Source organism: Pelophylax lessonae (assembly GCF_965119305.1).
Source record: "Pelophylax lessonae genome assembly, chromosome: 1".
Taxonomy (NCBI): domain Eukaryota; kingdom Metazoa; phylum Chordata; class Amphibia; order Anura; family Ranidae; genus Pelophylax; species Pelophylax lessonae.
Window position 1 is genome coordinate 125579405 of NC_138768.1, and position 25012 is coordinate 125604416.

General features: G+C 44.6%; 1 protein-coding gene across 1 annotated transcript in view; it reads left to right on the top strand.

Annotated features, from left to right (window-relative positions):
- AP3B1 (adaptor related protein complex 3 subunit beta 1) overlaps positions 1-25012 on the top strand; it is a 553719-nt gene that overhangs the window by 276443 nt on the left and 252264 nt on the right. Inside the window, exon 15 of the mRNA XM_082265474.1 lies at positions 19219-19395. Coding sequence (XP_082121600.1) covers positions 19219-19395 — 177 coding nt within the window. The remainder of the gene's footprint in view (positions 1-19218; positions 19396-25012) is intronic.

Below are 25012 nucleotides of genomic sequence, written 5' to 3' on the forward strand. Positions count from 1 at the left end.
ATTACAATTCAACTACAGGTGAGTCCAATTATTCTTTAAACAGGTGTCTACTAGACAGTGGATTACAAAAAGGCGTTCCTTAACAAGGAAAACCTCTTCCAATTTCATGCTGTCAGCAAAGGCACCTCATGGAAGAGAAATGTCACAAGGCGTGAGAAAGAAAATAATTTCTTTACACAAGAAACGTGAAGGCTACAAAAAGATCATCAAACCTTTACTTATCATCAAAATACTGTAGAAAAACTGATACAAAATTAAATAACAGAAATGAAACCATTTCTCAGAGACGTCCAGTCCGTTCACGGAAGTTAACACCTCAACAGGAGCAACTTCTGATAAGAAGGGTTGAAGAAAATCACTATGCAAGTTTACTGCAATTAGCTAATGAAGAAGAAAACCAAACCGGGGTGATTGTTTCCCGTGACACAATATGGCGTACACATCCGATCCAATCCAACCCGCTGGATAGATGAACTTTTTAAGTGGATCTTGACGGATAGGATGACAGACGGGTGTCAGTGGACCCATCTCTGCTGACATCCGCCTCTCCATAGAGGAGAATGGGTGGCCCGATCAGGCCTGCCTAAAAAATAGACAGGCGGACCTGATCGGTCCGATCGTGTGAAAGGGGCCTTAAGAAAACGCATTTAAAGTCCACAGGACATTTTGTTAACATTGCTTTTCTGTATCTAATCCCAGCTATGTCTTTTTATATCCAAGCTATTTACTCTAATTTGCTACTGCTCATTCTTCTTTCAAACCGATTAAATGGAGGTGAGTGGTGCTTTTAGTGGCAGGCATTCTGGTGTAAAGGAAAGCTTGTGAGGTCCACATTGTTCCTTAAGTGGTTCCTTTTGCAGTACATAATTTGTACTATTTCCTTTTTATATTCACTTCTGTGAGCATATGTAGAAGCGTGATGGGACAGCTCTGCTTTCCATTGTACAGAAATAACGCAGGATACTGTTGATGCACCCACCTTAAGAAAGTGCACTTAACCCGCTGTTTAAATGCTTGTGTCGCAGTGTAGACCTTAACCGACTACTGGCTCCTCGCCAGCATAATACCGTCAAATAATGGAAGTAATCTAGCCAAAGCTTTTCCTTTTCACTGCAAACCTTGGACTTTCTAAAGCTAGAAGTGGATGTTCTCTACTTCTCTAATGGAAAGGCCCATGTTGTTTTGAATTAACTTAAACAGAAAATAAGTGCTGCTTTCTAAGGATATTATATGTTCACTACATAAGTATCCTTCAGAGCATCCCCCCCCCCCCCCCTTCGCTCTTCGTAATGGCAATGTGATTCTTGTTGTAAATATTTTATTGATATGTGCTTACACAGATACGTCTTAAAAATTGGTATTGATTGTAGTTAAGTTTATGTGATTGAAACTGTCTTATACTTGTAGCTTAAAAGGAAAATATAGCTTGTTTCCTTTTTTTTTTTAATTATTCGGAAATCCTGTTTTTTTTTTTTTTTTTTTTTTTTACTTTCAATTTTTAAACCTATCCAATAAAATTTCGTCATACATTTTGGCCAAAATTTACTCTGTTACATGTCTGTTAAAAAAAAATCGAATAATGCAGTGGGCAATCTTTCACTGACACTGAGTGGGAACTGACTAAGTTCCAGGGACATCACCAGTGACACCAGACTCCCGTTATGTACATCCACAGAGGATGTTGGTGGGGGTCGCCCATGCCCTAAACCCGGGGAGATAGGCAGCGACGCACCGGTACATCGCTTTGCCTCTGCGGGCTACCTGCCCGCACTACATTGCAGGCAGGCGATCCACAAGTGGTTAAAAATTACAGGAAGTGTGTGCTTCTTTCCTTCATTGTCCAATAATAGGCTAGAGCAGTGTTTCTCAACTCCGGTCCTTAGGGCACACAAACAGGCCAGGTTTGCAAGAAAATTGAAATTCATCACAGGTGATATCATTTGCTGCTCAGTGATTGCAGTATTCTAGTCTGCATCTCCCAAAGGTAATACTTAAAATCTGGCCTGTTAGTATGCCCTGAGGACCAGAGTTGAGAAACACTGGGCTAGGGACATATTGATTGATTTGTTGTAGGGTTTCACTCAATGCCATCTTCCATTATCTCTCAGCATTTTGTGTCCTATGCTAACAGCCACTTTATTTAAAACCAGGGTCTCCAAACTGCAGCCCATGGGCCAAATTTGGCCAGCAGCTAGGGTCAGTGGTGCATTCTTTATGTGGGCCCACTGTGCTCCCACATTGGTCTTGTGTTGGATACCCCACACATTCATACACACTACAATTTCCAGTACAGATTCCCCTTGCTGTACAGTTATCGTCCCTGTCATTGGTTGCAAGATCCGCCAATCCCCTTGAAATCTTGTTTCCCTCGACATTCACAGACGGACTGAACTTCTGCATCCAGCCCAGCTCCCATCCTGCTGCTAGGGCAACAATGCAAGTGTAAAGTAAGGGACCTTTATGTAAAACCCCAAAGTCCCATAGCTTATCAACACTCAGTTCAAAAGCCTGCATCGCTGATCGTATAGGGGTGCATTAGTGCATATGAAATGGGCAGCTTGTACATATGGAAAGGCACCATCAATGCTGAAAGATACTTGTATATACAGGTTTTTGAGGCAGCTTATGCTCCCATACAGACGACCTCTTTTTCTGGGAAGGTCTTGTGTATTTCAGTAGGACAATGCTGAACCACATACTGCATCTATGGCAAGAGCATGGCTTTGTAGCAGAAGAATCCAGGTGCTTAACTGGCTTGCTTGGAGTGTTAACCACTGCAACACCAGGCCAATTCTGACACTGCTCCCATACATGTAAAAAGCAGAGGTCCTAGAGAATAAAATGTTGGTGGTTGCAATTTTTCTTGTCACGTGGTGTTTGTGCAGCAGTTTTTCAATTGCAATTTTTTTTGGAAAAAATACAATAGTGAATTTTAATGCACATAAACACAATATAATACCGAATTGTTGGTAAAATATAAAAGATATTACGGTAAGCAAATAAATACCTAACATGTCACGCTCATGGAATGGCGCCAAACTATGGTACTTCAAAATCTCCATAGGCAACACTTTATAAGCTTTTACAGGTTACCAGTTTAGAGTTACACAGGGCGTCTGACGCTAGAATTATTGCTCTCGCAATAACGTTCATGGTGATATCTCACATACGTGGTGTGAACACGAGCTGCTTTTGCGGCAACAAACATGCATAGGGCAGCCTATTGAAGTAAATTGATAATCAAAGAAAGAGCAGCACTAAACCAAATCGCAAAATAAATTTCCCATAATAAACTGAACAAAAAATGTGAAGAAATATATATATCAACAACCATAATAAAATGACAGTGTAGACCAAGGGAATAAAGTCCACAGAATAGAAAACCTATATCCCAGTGCAGTGAATAATCACAGAACAGGGTAGTGCCACCTTCTTTGCTCCAGTCCTCAATGTGAAAACCTTCACCACTTGTAAAAAGGACTGCTCATAGACATGACAAGATCATAGTGCAATGACCTGAATGGTAGGGTTTTTTACACTTCGCCCCGGTTCACACTTATGCGATGCGGGAAGGCTGCGAATCCGCAGCCTGTTCCCGCATCGCACACGCACCCCCGGCAGTTCACACTGCCATATGCGATACGCTGGGGGTGTCAATGTAATCTTAACGACACCCCTAGTTTGATCGCATAGCGCAGTGCGATCTTGCAGTTCGCACAGGATCGGATCGCACAAGTGTGAACCGCTGTGCGATCCGATCCTGATGCGGCTGCAAAAAAGGGTCCTGTGCGTGTTTGCTGCGGGTGCGGTGCGAATTTAGCCATACAAAGTGTATGGCTAAACTCGCACCGCACAGCCGATCGCATGTAATGAAGGAGCAGTGCGCTCCGACATTACATGCGAACCCCGCACTCGCATAAGTGTGAACCGGGGCTTACTCTTGTATACTGGATGATGTTACAAGAACTTGTTTATTGGGAATCATGTAAGTTTTTTCAAATTTTGTCTTGACACCAATCTATGTGGAGCGGATTCATCGCATTGTTACATATGGAAACGTTTAGCGTCTTCTAGTACCACTCCTGGACACATTCAAAACGTGGTTACCCAGTACCTGTATGGTTAACTGAGTCCATATGTTCTGGTAAGCAGTCATTTTTACAAGTGGTGGAAGGTTTTCACATTGAGGATTGGAGCACAGAAGGTGGCACGACCCTGTTCTGCGATTATTCACTTCACTGGAATATAGGTTTTCTATTCTGTGGACTTTATTCCCTTGGACTGCACTGTCATTTTATTATTGTTGTATTTCGTCACATTTTTTGTTCAGTTTATTATGGTATCATTTTTTTGCACTTTGGTTTAGCGCTGCACTTTCTTTGATTTGTTTATTGCAATGACATGCCCATTGTAGTGCGAGCACCTAGAGATACACTGGAATTAGCACAGTTTCTGCACATTTCACACTGCTGAAGTAAACGGGCTGCTTAATGCGTGACACATGGAGTCGCGTGCATATCGCCCACACAGAATTACGGGCGCGAACACAAGTTTCCGCTACGGAAAGTGTGAATGGGGGCCTTAACTTCCATTTGACGTTCTAGGCTAACTATTGCCATGATAAAGACTTTCATTTTTAGCCGTGTGTGCAAAGGACCAAAGCCAGTGTTGACAGTGTACCCCTAATGGACACTAATATCCTCTAAGGTACTACATTGGTAAACCTCTCATAAAAGCGTTGTATACATGCAATGATCACATGCTGATTTAAATAGTTGACTATTTTTGCTTTACAACTTGAAAGTGATGTTTTCAGTTGTAAGTTTTTTGTTTGTGAATGAGTAATCCGTGCAGTGTCTGTCAATGGTTTTGCTGTAAATGGGCCCATATCCACCCCTTCACTTTTTCATTTGCGAATACTCCATGGTCAGCAGAATCCAGTGAGAACATAGGGAAGGAATTGGCAACATCTTGTTCCTAAAACTTCAGAAAAAACATAAACCGCATATATACTGTATTTATAGTGAGATGTATCGATCACAGAATTTTTATTTCTACCCAATCTGTCTCCAGCCCCCCAGGGCAGCAGTAGGATGGTGAGATCATCCCTATGCTCCTAGTACTCTCTCCTTTTCCCCTGGGTGCATGAAGTCTCCGTTCACATACATGCAGTGTTGGAAATGCAGCAAATCCTGAGCGTTTCCTGCACTCAATGACAGCGTTCTATTGATGACACCCCAAAACAGATTTGAAAACACAGTGCGATTACAAGAATCTGATCACATGGGTATGAACACCCATGCGATCTAATTTCCTGTGCGTCAAAAAAAAAAGATATCTGCACCTTTTTGTGTGGTACAAATTAAGCACATACAAAATGAATGGACTCAAATCACACTGCAAAGAATCGCATGTTACATAGTCTGGTTGAAATAGGACACAAGTCCATCCAGTTCAACCAATAAAAGGAAAAAACAAAATCCCATATACACAATCCTTTACCCCCAGCTGATCCGGAGGAAGGCAAAAAAACCCAGCAAAGCATGATCCAATTTGCTCCAGGGGGGAAAAAATTCCTTGCTCATCCCCCGAGAGGCAATCGGATATTCCCTGGATCAGCTTTAGGCCCCTTTTACACATATGGTCCATTCAGTTCATCAGTTCAGTCACGTCAAAATGTATCTGTTTTCCATCTGTTTTTTTGTCAGTTGTTATCCGTTTTTCGTCAGTTATCTGTTTTTCATCCGTTGTCATCCGTTTTTCATCCATTATCATCCGTTTTTTATCTGATCCGTTTTTTTGACGGATGAAAAATAGGGCATTCATCCGTTCAAAAAAACGGACATTGACGGAAGCGGATGAAAACGGATGTTAACTGATGATCACCTGTTGTCATCCGTTTTTACATAGAAATACACTGATGTCCGTTTTTTCATACGTCAACGGATGGATGAAAAACTGACAAACGGACAGCATGTGTGAAAGGGGCCTTACTTATAAATGTTAGTATCCAAGTTTTATTATGTGCATTTAGGAAAGAATCCAAGCCTTTTTAAAGCAATCTACAGAACTGGCCAGAACCAGCCCTTGAGGGATTCTATTCCACATTTTAACAACACTTACTGTGAAGGAACCTTTTCATATTTGGAGATGAAATCTCTTTTCTTCTAGACATAGAGTGCCCCTTTGTCCTCTCTGATGCCCTTAAAGCAAATAACTAAACACCAAGTTTACTATATGGAACACTTATGCATTTATACAGGTTGATTATATCCCCTCTAATCTCCTCTTCTCGAGAGAATAAATTCAGTTCCTCTAATCTTTGCTCATAGCTGAGCTCCTCCATGCTTCTTATCAGTTTGGTTGCTCTTCTTTGCACTTTCTCCAGTTCCCCAATATCCTTTTTGTGATCATTTATTAACATTAAGGGCCAGCTCATACTATAGAAATGCAGTCTGGATGCGTTCCAGATGCTTTTCTGCATGTGCGTTTTTGATGCAGTCCAGTGCATTCCCCCCCCCCCCTCCTCTTTTTTTCCTAACCCTAAACAAGGCCGTGTGTTGCTGTGCTTTTTTGGTGTGTTTAGGTGCGTTTTACCGCGTTCCAGTACAGTCCAGTGCAAAATAAAATGCAGCATATTCTACTTTTTTTTTTCTGGAACTGACCACACTGGTGAACCATGCTTTGAAAACCATATAACCTACTATCCATACGTTTTTAATGCAGAAAAAACTGGACTGCATGTGGTGTGAACTGGCCCTAAACCTCATTTGCCACACAGTTGCCCAATGAAAACAGTGCATTGAGGTCAGCTTATGAATTGGAGACATCCTGTAAGGACGTTATTCCACTACATAGCTTGGTGTCATCTGCAAAGACTGAAATGGTACTTTTAATCTCAGACCCTATATCATTTATAAATGTATTAAAAAGTAATATTCAACCAAAAGGTATATTAACCACTTGCCTACAGTGCACTTTCACCCCTTTCCTGCCCAGGCCAATTTTCAGCTTTCAGCGCTGTCACACTTTGAATGACAATTGCGCGGTCATGCTACACTGTACCCATATGACATTTTTATAATTTTTTTCACACAAATAGAGCTTTCTTTTGGTGGTATTTAATCACCTCTGGGTTTTTTATTTCTTACAAAAAGAAAAGAAAAAAGACAGAAAATGTTGAAAAAAAAAGTTTTTCTTAATTTCTTTAAATACATTTTAAAATAAATACATTTTTCTCCCTAACTGATGTGCGCTGATGAGGCGGCACTGATAGGCTGCACTGATGGGCACTGAGAGGTGGTACTGATGGGCACTGAGAGGTGGCACTGGGCAATGAGAGGTGGCACCGATGGACACTGATGGGTGGCACTGATGGACACTAATGGTCAGCACAATCAGTGCCCATAGTGCTGCCAGTCAGTGCCTAGATGAACGTGCACTAATGGCACTGACTGGCAGCACTATGGGCACTGATTGTGGGCACTGATGGTATGCAGTAATTGGCACTTTATTTACATTTTGGGTAATCAGGGCACTGATGATCAATGCCCTGATTACATGTCCTTGTCTCCCCTGTGAGGAGGAGCCGCTGATCGGCTCTCCTCGCCTCACACGATGACAGTGTGAGGCGAGGAGAGCCGAATAACGGCACCTCCTCATTTACATGTGACCGACTGTGAATGGACACATTTGATCACATTCGTAAAGAGTCATGTCATTGACTCTTTACCGATATCGGGATCGCGCTGTGTCCTAACACGGCGCGGTCACGATTGCCGCTCCGCACGCCCCGGGGGCGCATGAGAGAGGCCGTTGTGGTGCGCTTTCATATGATGGCGTCCCAGAGCAATAGCTACACCGCTCCGCCGTCATTTGACGGACGGGTAGTATGTGGTTAAACACTAAATCTTGGGGTACACTACTGATAACCTTAGACCATTCAGCCCAAGAATCATTAACCCACTACTCTCTGAATTCGGTCTTTTAGCCAGTTTTCTATCCATTTACAAAGCCTGTAGACTTTACCTTTTTTCTTTCGCACTACATGTATGTGAACCTAGCCTTAATGATTTATTAAAGAATTTTAAAACTGCATTATTACAGGTGCATCTCAAAAAATTTGAATATCATCAAAAAGTTCATTTATTTCAGGAATTCAATGTAGAAAGTGAAACTCCTATATTATATAGATTCAGTAAACACGGTGTGAGATATTTCATGCATTTATTTCTTTTCATTTTGATGGTTATGGCTTATAGCTAGTCAAAACTCAAAATTCTATATCTCAGAAAGTTAGAATTCTGTAAAAAAAAAAAAGTTCAATATTGTAGACTCATGGTGTTACACTCTAATCAGCTAAATAACTAAAAACACCTGTAAAGGATTCCTGTCTCTGTAAATGGTCTCTAAGGCTGGCCATACACTATACAATTTTCTTGTTCAACTTTCCTTTAGATTTACCAAAACCATAGAATATAAGTTCAAACCTGAACACTTTCAATTTGTATGCAATCAGGCAGGCCCTTGCACTACATAGTTGAAGGTAAATCTAAAGGAAATTGAATAAGAAAATTGTATGGTGTATGGCCAGCCTAAGTCTGGTTCAGCAGGTTACACAATCATGGGGAAGACTGCTGACTTGACAGTTGTCCACAAGACAGTCATTGACACCCTCCACAAAGAGGGTAAGTAACAAGGTCATTGTTAAAGGAGCTGGCTGTTCAGAGTGCTGTATCCAAGCATAATAATGGAAAGTTGAGTAGAAGGAAAAAGTGTGGTAGAAAAAGGTGAACAGGCAACAGGGACAACCACAGCCTTGAGAGGATTGTGAAGCAAAGGCCATTGAAGAATTTGGGGGAGATTCACAAGGAGTGGACGATGGCTGGTGTTAGTGCTTCAAGAGTCAAAACACGTGTCCAGGACATTGGCTACACTGTCGCACAACTTACCTGGGCTAAGGAGAAAAAGGACTGGACTGTTGCTCAGTGTCCTCTTTTCGAATGCAAACTAATTTTGCATTTAATTTGGAAATAAAAGTCCCAGAGTCTGGAGGAAGAGTGGAGAGGCAAAGAATCCAAGTTGCATGAGGTCCAGTGTGAAGTTTCCACAATCAGTGTTGATTTAGGGAGCCATGTCCTCTGCTGGTGTTGGTCCACTGTGTTTTATCAAGTCCAAAGTCAGCGCAGCCCTCTACCAGGAAATTCTAGAGCACTTCATGCTTCCCTCTGCTGACCAGCTTTATGCAGATGCGGATTTCATTTTCCAGCAGGACTTGGCACCTGCCCACACTGCAAAAGTACCTATACCTGGTTTATTTATCATGGTATCACTATGCTTGATTGGCCAGCAAATCTGCCTGACCTAAACCCCATAGAGAACTCTATGGGCTTATCACCTCCATGCAACACCTCATTGATGTAGAAGTTCATGCAAAAGGAGCCCTTACCAAGTATTGAGTGCATACTATACTGTACATGGACATACTTTTCAGTAAGCCAATTTTCTCTGTCGCTCATTGACAGATGTAGTCCTCCTTGATTAATATCAACTCGGGTTATACTGCCCTCTACAGGAGTAGGACTAGACAGGAAAGAAAACGTTCTGGCCACACCCTAGGGGCAGTCCCAGAGGGTATATCCTCTCACTTCCTGCTACAGCAAATACGTTTTTTTTTCTGTCTAGTTAGGAGTAAGGACCTAGATTCCTTGCTAGGATCTTCGGTCCTGGCAGGATTTTTTTTAGAAATACTTTTTTTAGACAGCTTTTTTTCTCCAGTGTTCCTGTGAGATCTTCAAGCAAGTACGCTGAAACTGGGCGACGGGCTGGATGTTGAGATCCAGTGGCCACCCCAGTTCAGCCTACGAGCGCGTGCAGGCCATAGTTCCGCGCTGGGTTGGCTGCGACATAGTCCCACTGGACGGGGACTGACCCTGCGAGTTGAACGTCTCGCCTGGACGCCAATGACCAACAGAGTCACGGCGTCCGTATTGGAGAGGGGTTCTGTCAGGAGTTGGCGCCCGCCTGGTTCCGGTATGGTGAGTAGAATGTTCCCCCTCTCCCCCTGTCGGGTTTGTTGGTGGACGCGGGCCCCTCTCTGGGATGGTCGGACACTCAGTTTCTAGGTCTCCCCTCTATCCTATAACAGGTCACAGATCCCCCAATTTGAGTGTGATTTTTGTGAATAGAAACCAGGAGGCTTGGTTTGGGAGCTGACTATCTAAAGTCACTATATGACTGTAAGGGTGACTGAAGTCAGTGGCAGACTACTAAAAGGCATTACTATTGAGGTATAGAGGTATCCTACCTGTCTAGTGTGTACACAGGCCGATGCCTATGCCTGAGTTACTGCATCCACAGATCGCCATCCCTCCAGAAAGCCGGTCACTTCCACAGGCCGCACAGCCTCCCGCAGGCCGAGGACACCTCCCGCAGGCCGAGGCCACCTCCCGCAGGCCGAGGCACTTCCGCAGGCCGCACAGGCCGAATGCACACATCCCGCAGGCCGCTAACTTGCAAGCCGCCGCTATCCTACACAGGCCGCCGCCATTTTCCTGCAGATCGCACGAGGCCGCCATATTGGCGTAGCCTCGTGTCTCCAGCATGGGGGCGGCCATGTTTGAGGTGACCAAACACCTCGTGGAGTAATTGGGAGGCGCCGGAAGGCGTGTAAAGGGGCGGAGCCGCCTCCTTGGCCCAGGGAAAGCAAGCCAAAGACTTCCTGTCTGTAACAGACAGTGCTGGAAGCAGGTTGATAAGAAACTTCTGTGCATCAGGTGAGCCTTGGGGTCTCTCTCTCTCTCTTTCTGAGGGGTCCAAGCAGGTAGACTGAGGGGCGCTACTGCGCTGGGGGACCAAGTTAAAAAAAAAAAAAAAAATTTTGTGTTTGCTGGCAAGTGTCTTGTTACATGAACCCTGCCACACATGTATCCCCACCTGATCCCCTCAGGGTGGCCGCAGGACCCTCCAGTACCCCACTTGTGATGATGCATTATCAGCAGTTTTGGAGTCTTTGGTATCCCGGGTGGAGGTAGCCTGTCAGGGACGGGGGTCAAGAAGAGCGACCCCCGCCTACCCCTATGTCATCTGATACTTCAGATACGGATTCTGAGCTGGTCATTGCAGTCCTTTTTCTGGGGTTGTTGTCTCAGGTACGGTCTCCTCAGACAGTAAGGAGGACGCTTCTGCCTCCGCCATAGCACAAGAAGCGTTGGTGGAAGCACTAGTTGTGTCTGTCCGGGAAACCTTAAATCTTGAGGTTACACCGGCAGAGGTAGCTGAGACTCATATTCCTTTTTTGGTACTAGCAAGCCTACCAAAATGGTGAAGGGTTTCCCTTGCCCAAATAGGGTCGTCCGTAAATGAGCCCTGCTATTTCCAAACGCATGGCTAGGCGCTATCATTTTGAGGAATCCCTCATTACAAAGATGGACAGTACCACCAATAGTGGACTCACCGATTTCCAGACTAAATAAAGCCACTGTTATCCCGTTGGATTGACAGAATGGGCCCCACCCATCTCTAGGGTGGGGGGACGTCTTCACCGGTTTCCGGATCCAGGGCTTTCCAGAATCCCGGATAAAGGGGTTCGCAAGGTCATATGGTCGGGATACAAGATCGAGTTTCGATCACTTCCACCGGTGCGATTTTCAATATTCGACATCCCCGGGTCTCTTAAAAGCTTTGCGGGGGACAGCTTGATACAACAAGCAGTGGTAGTTCCCATTCCTTAGAGGAGTTCTAGTCGAACTTGTTCACAATGCCCAGGAAAAAGGGCTAGGTGCGTCCAATTCTGGTCTTGGAAGAGATGGAGTCCATCCATACAGTGGTGGCCTCCCTGCATCAGGGGGATTTCCTGGCGTCCATAGACATTTAGGATGCCTATCCTTATATCCCCATCTTCGCAGGACATCAGCGTTTTCGTTGCTTTTCCCAAAGATCATCCCTGGTTCCCACCAGGAGACTGAACTATATCTGGGCCTAATTTTTGATACATCCTTGGCAAGAGTGTTTCTCCATGCGGAGAAACTCCAGAAGATTCAGTCAATGATTCGGATGTTGCTGTCCGTCAGCTGGCTGGGATTGATGGTCGCCTCCTTAGAGGCAGTACCGTTTGCCCAGTCTCATACCCGAATTCTCCAAAGAGGAGATTCTTCTCATATGGAATCGGAATCCCGATTCCCTGGACAATCGGATCCGATTGAGTGAGTGGACCAGGGAGGCTCTGGTCTGGTGGCTTCGGTCTCCGATGCTCAGCCAGGGGAAATCATTTCTTCTGATAAATTCCAGGTTACCGATAAATGTGTTGGAACTGAGAGCGATCAGACTTTGTCTGATTTACTGGACCGAGCAGCTCCAGGGCAGCCCGATTCGGATCCAATCGGACAATGCCACGGTCATGACTTAGGTCGATCACCAAGGGGCACCAAGAGTGCCCTGGCGGCCATAGAAGTGGCCAACATTCTTATTGGGGGAACAGTTGTTCCAGTTCTCTCCGCGATATTTATCACGGGGGTGGACAGGCAGATTATTTCAGCCGTCAGATTCTGGATCAAGAGGAATAGTCTCTTCATCCAGAGGTATTTCACCAGCTGTCCCTTCATTGGGGCACCCCAGATATTGATCTGTTGGTAGGTTGGCTCAACAGGGCTCGCACCCGCGATCCTCTAGCGGAAGCAGCAGACGCGCTGAACGGCCTGTAAAGGCAGTATCAGCTACTATACGTCTTCCCCCCCTTCCTCTCAAATTGCTGCTGAGATTTCTCCGCAGGATAGAGGTGGAGGGAACTCCAGTTATCCTGGAAATTCCGAGCTGGCCTCGTCAAGCCGGGTACGCCGACTTGGACAGGCTAGTCGCGGACGCTCCTTGGAGACTTCCTCTCAGGGAGGATCTGCGGTCTCAAGGACCGATCTTCCATCGTGCTTTACAGTCGCTGGTTTTAATGGCCTGGCTATTGAGACCCAGGTACTGAAGGACAGAGGGTTGTCAGCTTCAGTTATTCCTACTCTAATTAAAGCAAGGAAAGCGACTTCCAGCAAAGTCTATTATCGCACATGGAAGACTTGTATCGCGTGGTGTGAATCTTTGGAATTTCCCCCACGTACCTATTCGGTGACCCGAATCTTGGCTTTTCTGCAAAAGGGGGTTGAGCAGAAACTATCCTTGAGCACTATCAAGGGTCAGGTTTCAGCATTAGCAATCTTCTTTCAGAAGCCTTGGGCTACTCATTCCTTGGTGTCCAGGGGGTGCGGCACTTGGCTCCGCCAGTGCGCGCGCCCTTACCGCCCTGGGATCTTAATTTGGTGTTTGTCGGTTCTTCAGAAACCTCCCTTTGAAAATATCAGGGAGATTCCCTTGCTTACATTATCCCAGAAGGTGGCCTTCTTGGTGGCTATCACTTCTGCACGCAGGGTGTCAGAACTGGCTGCATTATCATGCCATTCCCCATATCTAGTGGTTCATAGGGATAAGGTAGTTCTTCATCCAAAGCCATCCTTTCTTCCTAAGGTGGTTTCAGATTTTCATCTGAATGAAGATATTGTGCTACCTTCCTTGTGTCCTAAGCCCAATCATCCTCAGGAATATGCGTTGCATTCCTTGGATGTGGTTCGGGCAATCAGGGTATACCTGAAGACTACGGAATCGTTCCGTAAGACGGATTCACTTTTTGTGATCACGGATGGCCCCAGAAAGGGGTTGCCTGCATCTGCCGTGACTATCTCCAAATGGATTAGACAGACGGTGGTACAGGCTTATTCTATTAAGGGTCAGAATCCTCCGTTCCCTGTTAAGGCGCACTCCACTCGAGTGCTCAGTACTTCCTGGGCCTACCGCCATCAGGCGTCAGTGGTCCAGGTTGGCAAGGCGGCTACCTGGTCGTCGGTGCATACTTTTACAAAATTTTATAAAATTGATGTGATGGCATCGGTGGATGCTTCATTTGGCCGCAAGGTTTTGCAGGCCGCAATTTGAGGAGACCGGTGGTCTACCTCGAGGGTTTTTTTCCGTTGGAATTTCAGTTGAGTCTCATCGTGTGATTGATGAGCCTTTAAAACTTCTAGTGGGCACCGGTTGGGCCTTCTAGATTGGTTTTTGATTTCCATTTTCCCACCCCTCATTTGTGGCACTGCTTTGGGACGTCCCGAGTTGATATTAATCAAGGAGGACTACGTCTGTCAATGAGCGACAGAGAAAAATGGATTTTTGTAAAATCTTACCGTAAAATCCTTTTCTCTTAAGCTCATTGACAGATGTAGTACCCGCCCCTCTGTTTTTGAGTTGGGTTGGGTTAAATTCTCTAAACACTGCTTTGTGACATAACTGATTTGCTATAAAAAACAAAAAGTGCAGCGCTGAAATCAGTATACAATTATATAGCTGAAAAGCTCATATAAAGGAAACAAAAAAGGAGAGGGGATAATGTCCAAATGAATAGTCCCAATATTAAGTGCAGAGATGTGAATCCACGTGCAAAATAACTTTCTTCCAGTGACACCAGGGAAAAGTGTAGGAAGGGGACACCCTTGTGCTCAGGTATAACAAGCAGCTTACCGAAATTCCGTGGCTGCTCAATTTAATGAGACAGCCTCTCCCAGCTAGTAGTAAACCAGTAGGTCAACCGATATCAAGCTCAGGTGCTTCGAAAGACTCCAAAAGCCGAAAGCCGTTTCCGGTGTGTTGTTAAACCGATCACATTAATATGTGGCACACTTGGAACTTCTCATATACTCCATTGAACGTAAAGCCATATGTAGAAAGAAACAGAGGCCCATAGCGTAATCCCGTAAACCAATAGGTAAATTTATTAAAAAAACTACTTACAATTTAAAAGACAAAAACAGGCATGTAGTATGTGCCGGTCATGGATCTAACCGCGGCGTCCCGCAAGTCTCCAGATCAGCATATGGATAAACAGCCGGCTTCGTTGGGGGGCGTGTGGACGTTTATGTCTGGGATCGCCAACGTTTCGTCATAAGAAAGACTTCTTCTGGCCGCCCAGAAGAAGCCTTTCTTATGACGAAACGTTGGCGATCCCAGACATAAACGTCCACACGCCCCCCAACGAAGCCGGCTGTTTATCCATATGCTGATCTGGAGACTTGCGGGACGCCGCGGTTAGATCCATGACCGGCACATACTACATGCCTGTTTTTGTCTTTTAAATTGTAAGTAGTTTTTTTAATAAATTTACCTATTGGTTTACGGGATTACGCTATGGGCCTCTGTTTCTTTCTACATATGGCTTTACGTTCAATGGAGTATATGAGAAGTTCCAAGTGTGCCACATATTAATGTGATCGGTTTAACAACACACCGGAAACGGCTTTCGGCTTTTGGAGTCTTTCGAAGCACCTGAGCTTGATATCGGTTGACCTACTGGTTTACTACTAGCTGGGAGAGGCTGTCTCATTAAATTGAGCAGCCACGGAATTTCGGTAAGCTGCTTGTTATACCTGAGCACAAGGGTGTCCCCTTCCTACACTTTTCCCTGGTGTCACTGGAAGAAAGTTATTTTGCACGTGGATTCACATCTCTGCACTTAATATTGGGACTATTCATTTGGACATTATCCCCTCTCCTTTTTTGTTTTCTTTATATGAGCTTTTCAGCTATATAATTGTATACTGATTTCAGCGCTGCACTTTTTGGTTTTTATTGTATTTTTTGAATCACTGTTAGTTGATTTTGTGCCAGCTGCTCACTATTGTTCTTAATCATTTGGTTTTCTGTCACATCTAGCGCGGAAATTTTTCTTCTATTTATATAACTGATTTGCTGTAGCAGGAAGTGAGAGGATATACCCTCTGGGACTGCCCCTAGGGTGTGGCCAGAACGTTTTCTTTCCTGTCTAGTCCTACTCCTGTAGAGGGCAGTATAACCCGAGTTGATATTAATCAAGGAGGACTACGTCTGTCAATGAGCTTAAGAGAAAAGGATTTTACGGTAAGATTTTACAAAAATCCATTTATTCTTTATTAAACTTTTTTTTTTGGTCTTATGTCATTATTTTCTGAGATACTGAAGTTTGGGTTTTCACTAGCTGTAAACCATAATAAAAATTAAAAGAAGTTCTTGAAATATATCATTCTGTGTGTAACTAATCTATATAATATAGGAGTTTCACTTTCTGAATTGAATTATTGAAATAAAGTGATTGTAAAGTCTTGTTTTTTTGTTTTATTTTTATTTTTTTTATCAAGAACAATTTTGAGATGCCAACAACAATACATTTATAACAGGTGCATACATACCTAATGATACAGAAATACTATTCATTATACAAATTTATAAATGTATAGATCCTATCGCCTCCGCAGTTCCTCCCAAGTGACATTATAAATGCCATTATTGGCGTAACAGTCTATCCAGTACCAAGTCCGCAGGGGCCAACTGACAATGGGGGACGGAGGGTATTACTGTCAATAGATGCCAACAAGGCATTTGACAGTGTGGAGTGGGAATATCTGGGCCGTCCTGCGGCGATTTGGGTTTTGGTCCCCGGGTTTATTTCCTGGATAAGTTTACTGTATAATGCCCCTTGTGCATCTATTAGGGAAGGGGAAAGGGAATCTGCTGGGTTCCAATTGGAGAGGGGAACCAGACAGTGGTGTCCCCTCTCTCTATTATTTGCCCTGGCAATCGAGCCACTGGCAGTGTGTATTCGAAATATGGGCATATTGTGGGGTTCAAGTACGGTTCTTTACAGGAAAAGATTCTACTATATGCGGATGATATGCTTTTGCTTCTGGGGGACTCCGATTCCTCGCTCAGGGAAACTATGGCCACTATAACTGAATTTGGGAGGTACTCTGGGCTTACTATCAATTGGACGAAATCTGCTCTGATGCCCCTAGATGAGGTGGTGGATCCGTTGGCGAGTAGTTTCTGTCCGGTTCTGGTAGTGGCCTCAAGTACCTGGGGCTGGTAATTTCGCCAGCCCTGCTGGATTTTTGTAGACTTAATGTACTACCGCTACTGGTAAAACTCAAAGATCGGGCCAAGATCTGGAGGAAGCTTTGGCTATCTGTCTGCATATCAACATATAGCCTCCTCAAGTTCACTGATGTAGATTTATTTGTCATAAATCCTGCCTGGTCCTCGTGTATTATGGAGCTCACCACTTTATTCAATCGTCTGGCAATAACTTTTGCCAGAAGTTTAACGTCAGTCTGCAGAAGTGAGAAGCGGCATGAATTTGGCTCAATCACCGGTTTATCTGGCTTAAGTATCAATACTATGCTAGCTTTAGTCATGGATTTGGGCAACCTCTGTCTAAACCTTGCCTCATTGAATACCTCTAACATTTTGGGCAACAACATTTGAGTGATTTTGATATACCTCCATTGGTATCCTGTCATCCCATGGGGCCTTGTATTTGGGAACCAGACCTGCCGCCTCCCGCAGTTCTTCCTGTGAAAGTGGGGCTTCCAATTGCGACCTTTGAATATCCGTAAGCTGAGGAAGGGCAATATTTCGTAGATAAGTATGTAATTATTCGGAAGAGTAAGTCGTCCGAGATGCATACAAATCAGTATAAAATCTAAACAATTCCTGCATAATCCCCTCCTGGGAATTAACCATTTTACCATTCTGAAGTGTCAGGACTCCAATGGCTGGAACCGATGGATGCACATCAACAATTTTGGCTAAGAGGCGATCAGTCTGCTCCCCCTCCTCGTAGAATGTTACCCTAGAAAAAAAACTTTTCCTCTCTGCCTTTACGTTAATTTCTTTAGTCAATATATCTTAATAGATATATCTATATATCTCAATATATCTTGCTCTGCAAGCCAGGTTGCCCTAGTGGCATCCCCAGGTTCAGCCACATACTCCTCCTCCAACTCTGTTATTTTAAAAAAGTTATTTTAAAAAACATGTTCTACTTACCTGCTCTATGCAGTTGGTTTTGCACATAGCAGCCTGGGTTTCCTCTTCTCAGGTTCCTCTGGCCCCTCCCTCCTGATGAGTGCCCCCACAGCAAGCAGCTTGCTATGGGGGCACCCGAGCCAAGTCACAGGTCCCTTTGTCCATTCAGACACGGAGCCGTGACCCGACCCTGTCCCCTCTTTCTCCTGATTGGCTGAATGAATTTGATGGACAGCAGCGGGAGCCAGTAGTTATGTGCTGTTGTCTCAGCCAATGAGGATGGGAGTCCCAGGCAGCTTAGACACTCCTGAAACATCGCTGGATAAAAGACAGGCTCAGGTACGTATTAGGAGGGCTAAATGGGGCTGCAGCACACAGGTTTTTTTTTTTAAATCAATGCATAGAATGCATTAAGATAAAAAAAAAAACATTCTGCCTTTACAATCCCTTTAATTAAAAAATGATATTCAATTCTTTTGAGATCCACCTGTATATTGTTCTTTTAGAATTCTAAGCTTTAATGTACACCCGTTATGAAAGAAGATTGAAGCTGCTATTGCTGGTTTCCTTTTAGAAAATGCTAGTTGCCTGGCTGTCTCAGCTGAAGTACTTCTTTGTCAGATATCAGGAAGCAAAGCACTTTATCTTTTTTCCTTTTCCTTTTCTTTCTACATTACGTATCCCTTTAAATGGAAGAGGCTTTCAAACATTTATCTTAAAAAGGGTTAGATCATTTTAAGTGTTTCTGTTAACTGTTTTAACTACATGGAGGAACATAATAGAAGACATATTTGCTTTTTCTCTTTTCTGTTTTTTGGGCAGTAGTAATATGCCGTGATTGTCCCCCTTTCTGGAAGCAGTTGATTACTAATAACCTCCCACACTATAAAGGCACCTGCACATAAACAGGTTGTCCTGCCAAGTAAGATAAAGTGGGGTTTAAATGGCAGGCGACCCCACTACTACTTCATAGCCTCTGATTAACGAAGGGTCGATGGACGCCTAGCTACACACAAGTTGGTTCTGGAACATTTGTGGGAAATATGCGCCGATCTTTCTTTCATATGATTTATTGCCACCTGCCCATGCAGGTTACGAAGTCACAGGACCACTACTGATTCTGTGTTACTCTCAAAGTTTGTCTACGTAATATGTGCACTAATTTCTCTCTAGAATTATTTGACTAATGTAAGCTATACTAGTATCTAGGTCCGTAATTTATTTACTGTCTTTTTAGTAGGCATGCTTTTGCACTTTATTTAAAACCGTGAAGATTGTGGTCAGACATTCAATCGTGATTTAAAGAATAAATAAATTCACAATAATGCTTCTTCTATTCATTTCTGTATGCAGGTTCCAATGGCTCGAGCCAGCATTCTTTGGCTTATCGGAGAATATTGTGAGCGAGTGCCTAAAATTGCACCTGACGTTTTGCGGAAGACTGCGAAAACCTTCACTAATGAAGATGACCTTGTCAAGTTGCAGATCTTAAATCTTGCCGCTAAGCTTTACTTAACCAATTCCAAGCAGGTAAAGCCAGTTGAGTACAGTCTGTCACCATAACCTAAGCTTTTCTGTTGTGAATAATTGAGAGAATGAAATCGAAATCTACACTCTGATGAAATTTATTTTCCTATGTTGATGTCCCTCCTACTCTTGATGTTGGATTTTTAACAAGAAGCATTAGTGGTTCTCAAAAAAAGTTTTCCGTTTAACCTTCCTAGCGGTATTCTCGAGTGTGACTCAGGGTTAACATTCAGTGCCAAAAGCGGTAACCCCGAGCCACAGTCGGGATTACCCCAGAATGATACTCTCCTTCCCCTGCGATCCCCCTGCCATCCTCCCCAGCCTTCCTACAGCCATCCTCCCACTGTGTGTTCAGCTGATGCCAGCACCTTCTTCCGGTTCCCTTCCCTGCGAGCGCCGTGTCGCAGGGGTGTGAAACCGGCGGGAGATTTAAAAAAAATTAAAAATTACATAATACAGTGTAATCTGTTAGAATTACAACTTTGTATCATGTCATTTTACCTAGAGGCTTTTCCAGTGCCTTGCCTGTACTTTTTGCGGTACTTTGTACCTGAAAAATTGATAACGTCGATGGCGTCCAAAAAGTGTTCTTTTAGCTCAAAAACGCTTTTGGACGAACTGGAAAACAGCGGCGGTGAATCAGAAATATTTGAAGAACTGAGCGATAGCGACTCGTGGGAAAATTAGTCAGGTACTAAAAGTAAAACAGCGACGATTCTGCAACTGAGCTCAGCGATGTGCAAACTTGGTGCTCTATTGACTGCGGTACGGATCAGGCAGCGCCCCCAAGATTCCCATTTACTGGAGAACCTGGTATGAAAGTTGACGTTGACCATGACACCCCCTTGGCATGCCTATAATTATTTCTGAGGTTATTGAAAAAATAGTTACAAACCGGTACAAAGAGCAACAATTGGCTAGGCATCGGAAGTTTGCAAGATGCAGAAAGTGGGAACCAGTGACCAAAGATGACATTTGGAAATTTCTGGGCCTAATAATTATTCAGGGACTGGTGGGGAAACCCCTGCAAAGGTGGTATTGGACAACCAACACATTACTTGCCACTCCATTCTTTGGCACGGTCATGTCAGAGTACAGATTCTCCCTCATAATGAAATATCTCCACTTCGAAAACATTTAAGAATTTGATGAAATGTATTCTTATATTATAATTTAGTCTACTAGACTCTTGTTTGGACAGATTTAAGTGAGTTATTCCTAAGAATTACAGGCCTAAAATATAAAACAACATATTTCCATGCAAAACCATGTACTAGGCTCATATTTAACCCCTTGATCACCCACAATGTTAACCCCTTCCCTGCCAGTGTCATTACAGTAACAGTGCATATTTTTAGTACTGATTACTGTAGTAATGTCACTGATCCCTCCAAAAGTGTCAAAAATGTCAGTCAGGGGTCCGATCTGTCTGCCGCAATGTCGCAGGCCCGCAACAAATAGCAGATCACCGCCATTACTAGGGGGAAAAAAAACAATAACAATGACCTAAATCTTTCCCATAGTGGACGCGATACCTTTTGCGCAAAACCAATCAAAGTACGCTTATTCCTTTTTTTTTACCAAAAATATATAGCAGAAAACAAATTGGCCTAAAATGTTAAATTTTGATTTTCAAATTTTTGGGGGGGGGGGGTTGGGAATGTTGTATAGCAGAATGTAAATTTTTTTTTTTTTTTTTTTAATTGTCGCTTTTGTTTTGTTTGTTGCACACAAAAAAAAAAAATCGCACAGGTGATCAAATACCACCAAAAGAAAGCTCTATTTGTGGGGAAAAAAAGGACATCAATTTTATTTAGGTACAGTGTCGTACGACCGCACAATTGTCCGGTAAAATAACCCAGTGCCGAATTGCAAATTATGACCTGGTCATTTAAGGGGGCAAATCCTTCCGGTCCAGAAGTGGTTAACCATTGGGTTATACTGCCCCCTACAGGAGTAGGACACTAGGCAGGAATAAGTTTGACTAAGTCTATGGGTAGTACCAGGTGGTATACACCACGCTCAGCTATAGGCACTCCGTTTTCTTCTGCCTAGTCAGGAGTAGGGACCTAGTTCCTTGCTGGGATCTCTTGTTCTGGTGATTTTTTTTTCTTTTTAAATGGAAATTTTTCCTATCTTTTTTATTTTGTTCCTGGGAGAATCTACAATCAGTTGCCAGGCTGGGCAAAAACTGGATAATCTAGATCCAGAGGGCCCCCAAGTCTGGCCAGCGAGCGCGTGCAGACCGCAGCTCCGCGCTATAGCCCCATTGGACGGGGGCTGGCCTGTGAGTTAAAAGTCTTGCGAGGTCGCATACGACCTGGCGTGAGTCGCAGCATTTTTCCGGACCGACAGCACCCACATTATGGTGGAGCGGTGGTCTGTCCAGACAGTGTCCACCCTGTTCCTGGTATGGTAAGTAGCTGTCCCCCTCTACTCCTGGAGGGTTTTTGGGTGGACGTAGGCCCCTTCCTGGGACGGTGGGACCCCGGGGTTCCCCTTCGTCCCCCCAGCCCATCTAAAATTTCGGTGGTCACTCTGGGACTTTCGGACCCCCGTGTCCCCCCCCTCCCTGGGTGAGGTTATGAGCTGGCTGTTGCTACATGCACTTAAGGGGGGCTTATTGTAGTTGCTGCTGACAGTTTTTTCTCTATCGTTCATTGATCCATGGTCCTCCCTGGTATACGACACGCGGGTCCACTAAGTTATACGGTCAGGCTATAGGATAGAGTTCGGTCTTATCCTCCAGAAAGGTTCTTCCCTTCCAACCTGTACTTGTCCCCAGATCACTTACAGGTCTCTTTGGGGTTTTGGGGTAGTGCAAGACTTGTTCCTTCAAGGGGTGATAGTTCAGATTCGGAAGGTTTTCAGGGGTTTTTACTCAAACCTCTTTACAGTTCCCAGGAAGGAAGGCAAGGTACGTCCAGTTCTGGACCTCAAGGTCTTAGACTGCTTGTACAGAAGTTCTGCGTGGAGTCCATTCACACGGTAGTGGCGTCCCTATGTCAGGGTGATTTTTTTTCTCGCTTCTATTAACATCAAGGACACCTACCTTCACATTCTAATATGTGCCGGTCACCAACGCTTCCTCTGTTTTGCCGTGGGCGAGGAGCATTATCAGTTTGTGGCGTGGAACTTTGGTCTCGTCTTCGCTCCTCGGGTCTTTACAAAAGTGTGGGCCACGATGCTAGCATTGTTTGAGTCAGCAGGGGCTTGCTCTACTGGCGTACCTCCACAATCTTCTTCTGAGAGCTGAGTCTCCGACTGGACAACTGGAGATTGTGCTGCGAACTCTGAGGGAGTTTGGTTGGATTCTGAACCTTCAGGAGTCTGCTTTGGTTCTGTCCACTAAAACTGGACTATCTGGGTCTGACTCTGGATTTGGCCTCAGCCAACGTGTTTCTTCCTGTGGGAAAACTCCAGACATTGCAAAAGGCAATTCACCTTCTGTTGTTGAGCAAACAGTCATTCCTCCGGGCTTACATGCGGGTGCTGGGCCTGATGGTGTCCACCCTCGAGGCAGTCTGTTTGCAGTTCCACACAAGATCTCTTCTAAAGAGATTCTGGTGAAATGGAACAAGGATCCATGGTCACTAGAGGTGGCTTAGTTCTTTTTCTCTTCGACATTGAAAATCCTTTCTCCCCCTCTACTGGACAGGTGTCTCCACGGGTGCCAGCCTGTCCGGGTGGGGAGGCGTCCTCAGCACAGATGTGCTCAGGGGGTCTGGACTCTGTAAGAGTCCAGACTGGCAATTAATGTTCTGGAAATCCGAGCGATCAGCCTTTGTCTTGCTCATTGGACAATTAATCTTCAAGGGTGTCTGGTATGAATTAATTTGGACAATGCCACGGCCGTTTTCTGTCAATCACCAAGGGGCCACAAGAAGTGTCCTGGCGGCTCGGTAAGTAGCCGGCATTTTAAGGTGGGCTGATTGGTTCGTTCCAGCCCTCTCAAATTTCTGCCACAACTCCTGTGCAGGATCAAAGCAGAAGAGATTCAGTCCAGACTGATCTCGCCGGTCTTGGTACACCGATTGAGTACGGCTGTTCGCCATTGCTCCTTGGTGACTTCCTCTCAGGGAGGATCTGCTGTCCCAAAGACCGATCTTTCATCCTGCTTTACAGTCGCTGGCTTTGACAGCTTGGCTGTTGAACACCAGGTACTGAAGGATGGTTGTTTGAGTTGGCGATTCCTACGCTGTTAAAAGCTAGGAAATCTACTTCTAAGAAGATCTACCATTGTACGTGGAAGATGTACATTGCGTGGTGTGAGTCTTTTGGGGTTCATCCTCGCTCCTTCTCGTGGCTTTGATTTTAACCTCCCTTCAATGGGGGGGCTGAACAGAAATTGGCCTCGAGTACCATTAAGAGCCAGGTATCGGTTTTGGTGGTCTTTTTCCAATGACCTTTGGCCTCACACTCCCTGGTGCATACCTCTCTTCAGGGTGTCCGACATTTGGTTCCTTCAGTGCGGGCTCCGTTGCCGCCCTGGGATCCTAATGTGGTGCCTATAGCTCTACAGAAGCCTAAATATTTTGGGAGGTTTCCCTGCTTGTGCTGCCCAAGAAAGTGACCTTTTTTTAGTAGCTACCACCTCTGCGTGCAGGATGTTGAAACTGGGCGCGTTATCCTGTCCATCTTATTGGTGATTCACAAAGATAAGGACTGTCATTCCTTCGTAAGGTGGTCTCTTACTGTGATTTCAATGAAGAAATTGTGTTGCCTTCCCTGTGTCCCAGGCCAAACATCCAAAAGAAATTGCCTTGCATGCTTTGGATGTGATCCGGGCAATTATGGTGTACCTGGCAGCTATGGAGTCTTTTAGGAAGTCATACTCTCCTTGTGCTCAGGGACGGACCTCAAAGGGTCGTCCGCTTCTTCTGCGACCATTTCCAGATGGATCAGACAAAAGACAAGCGGAGCGCCTCTAAGTGCAATACGTTTATTGGATTAAAGCATACAGTAAATGGTAACTCACTAGAGATGAGATGAATGTAGGCTCAAATGCGAAGTCATGAGGTCAACTGTCCGTGATGCTGCTGCCGAGAGGAAGGATGTAATGGTAATCCTATCCGGTGGATGAATAGCGGGGAGATGAAACGCGTCGTGTGCACTTTGACCCTGCCTACGTCACACGGTCGACGCTGAGTCCCAGCCTGCCTCGAGAGTTCGGTCTCGGAAGAGAGAGCCGGCATCTCCCCGCTGTTCATCCACCGGATAGGATTACCATTACATCCTTCCTCTCGGCAGCAGCATCACGGACAGTTGACCTCATGACTTCGCATTTGAGCCTACATTCTTCTCATCTCTAGTGAGTTACCATTTACTGTATGCTTTAATCCAATAAACGTATTGCACTTAGAGGCGCTCCGCTTGTCTTTTGCTTCACTCCGTCCACAGATTGACTTCCTGTGCAGCAGAGCCAGCCCTTCGTGCAGACTTCCATTTCCCTGCTCATTATCCTTGCAGTCCATCCACCGTACGGACTTCACCCCTGCCTATTGTTATATAGTTAACCCATTTATTATTACCTTAGTCATGTTCTGACCCATGATCTTACCTTCACACTAACCGTATCTCACTGCACTAGAGCGCCAGCCTATCTTTTATTTTATTAGAT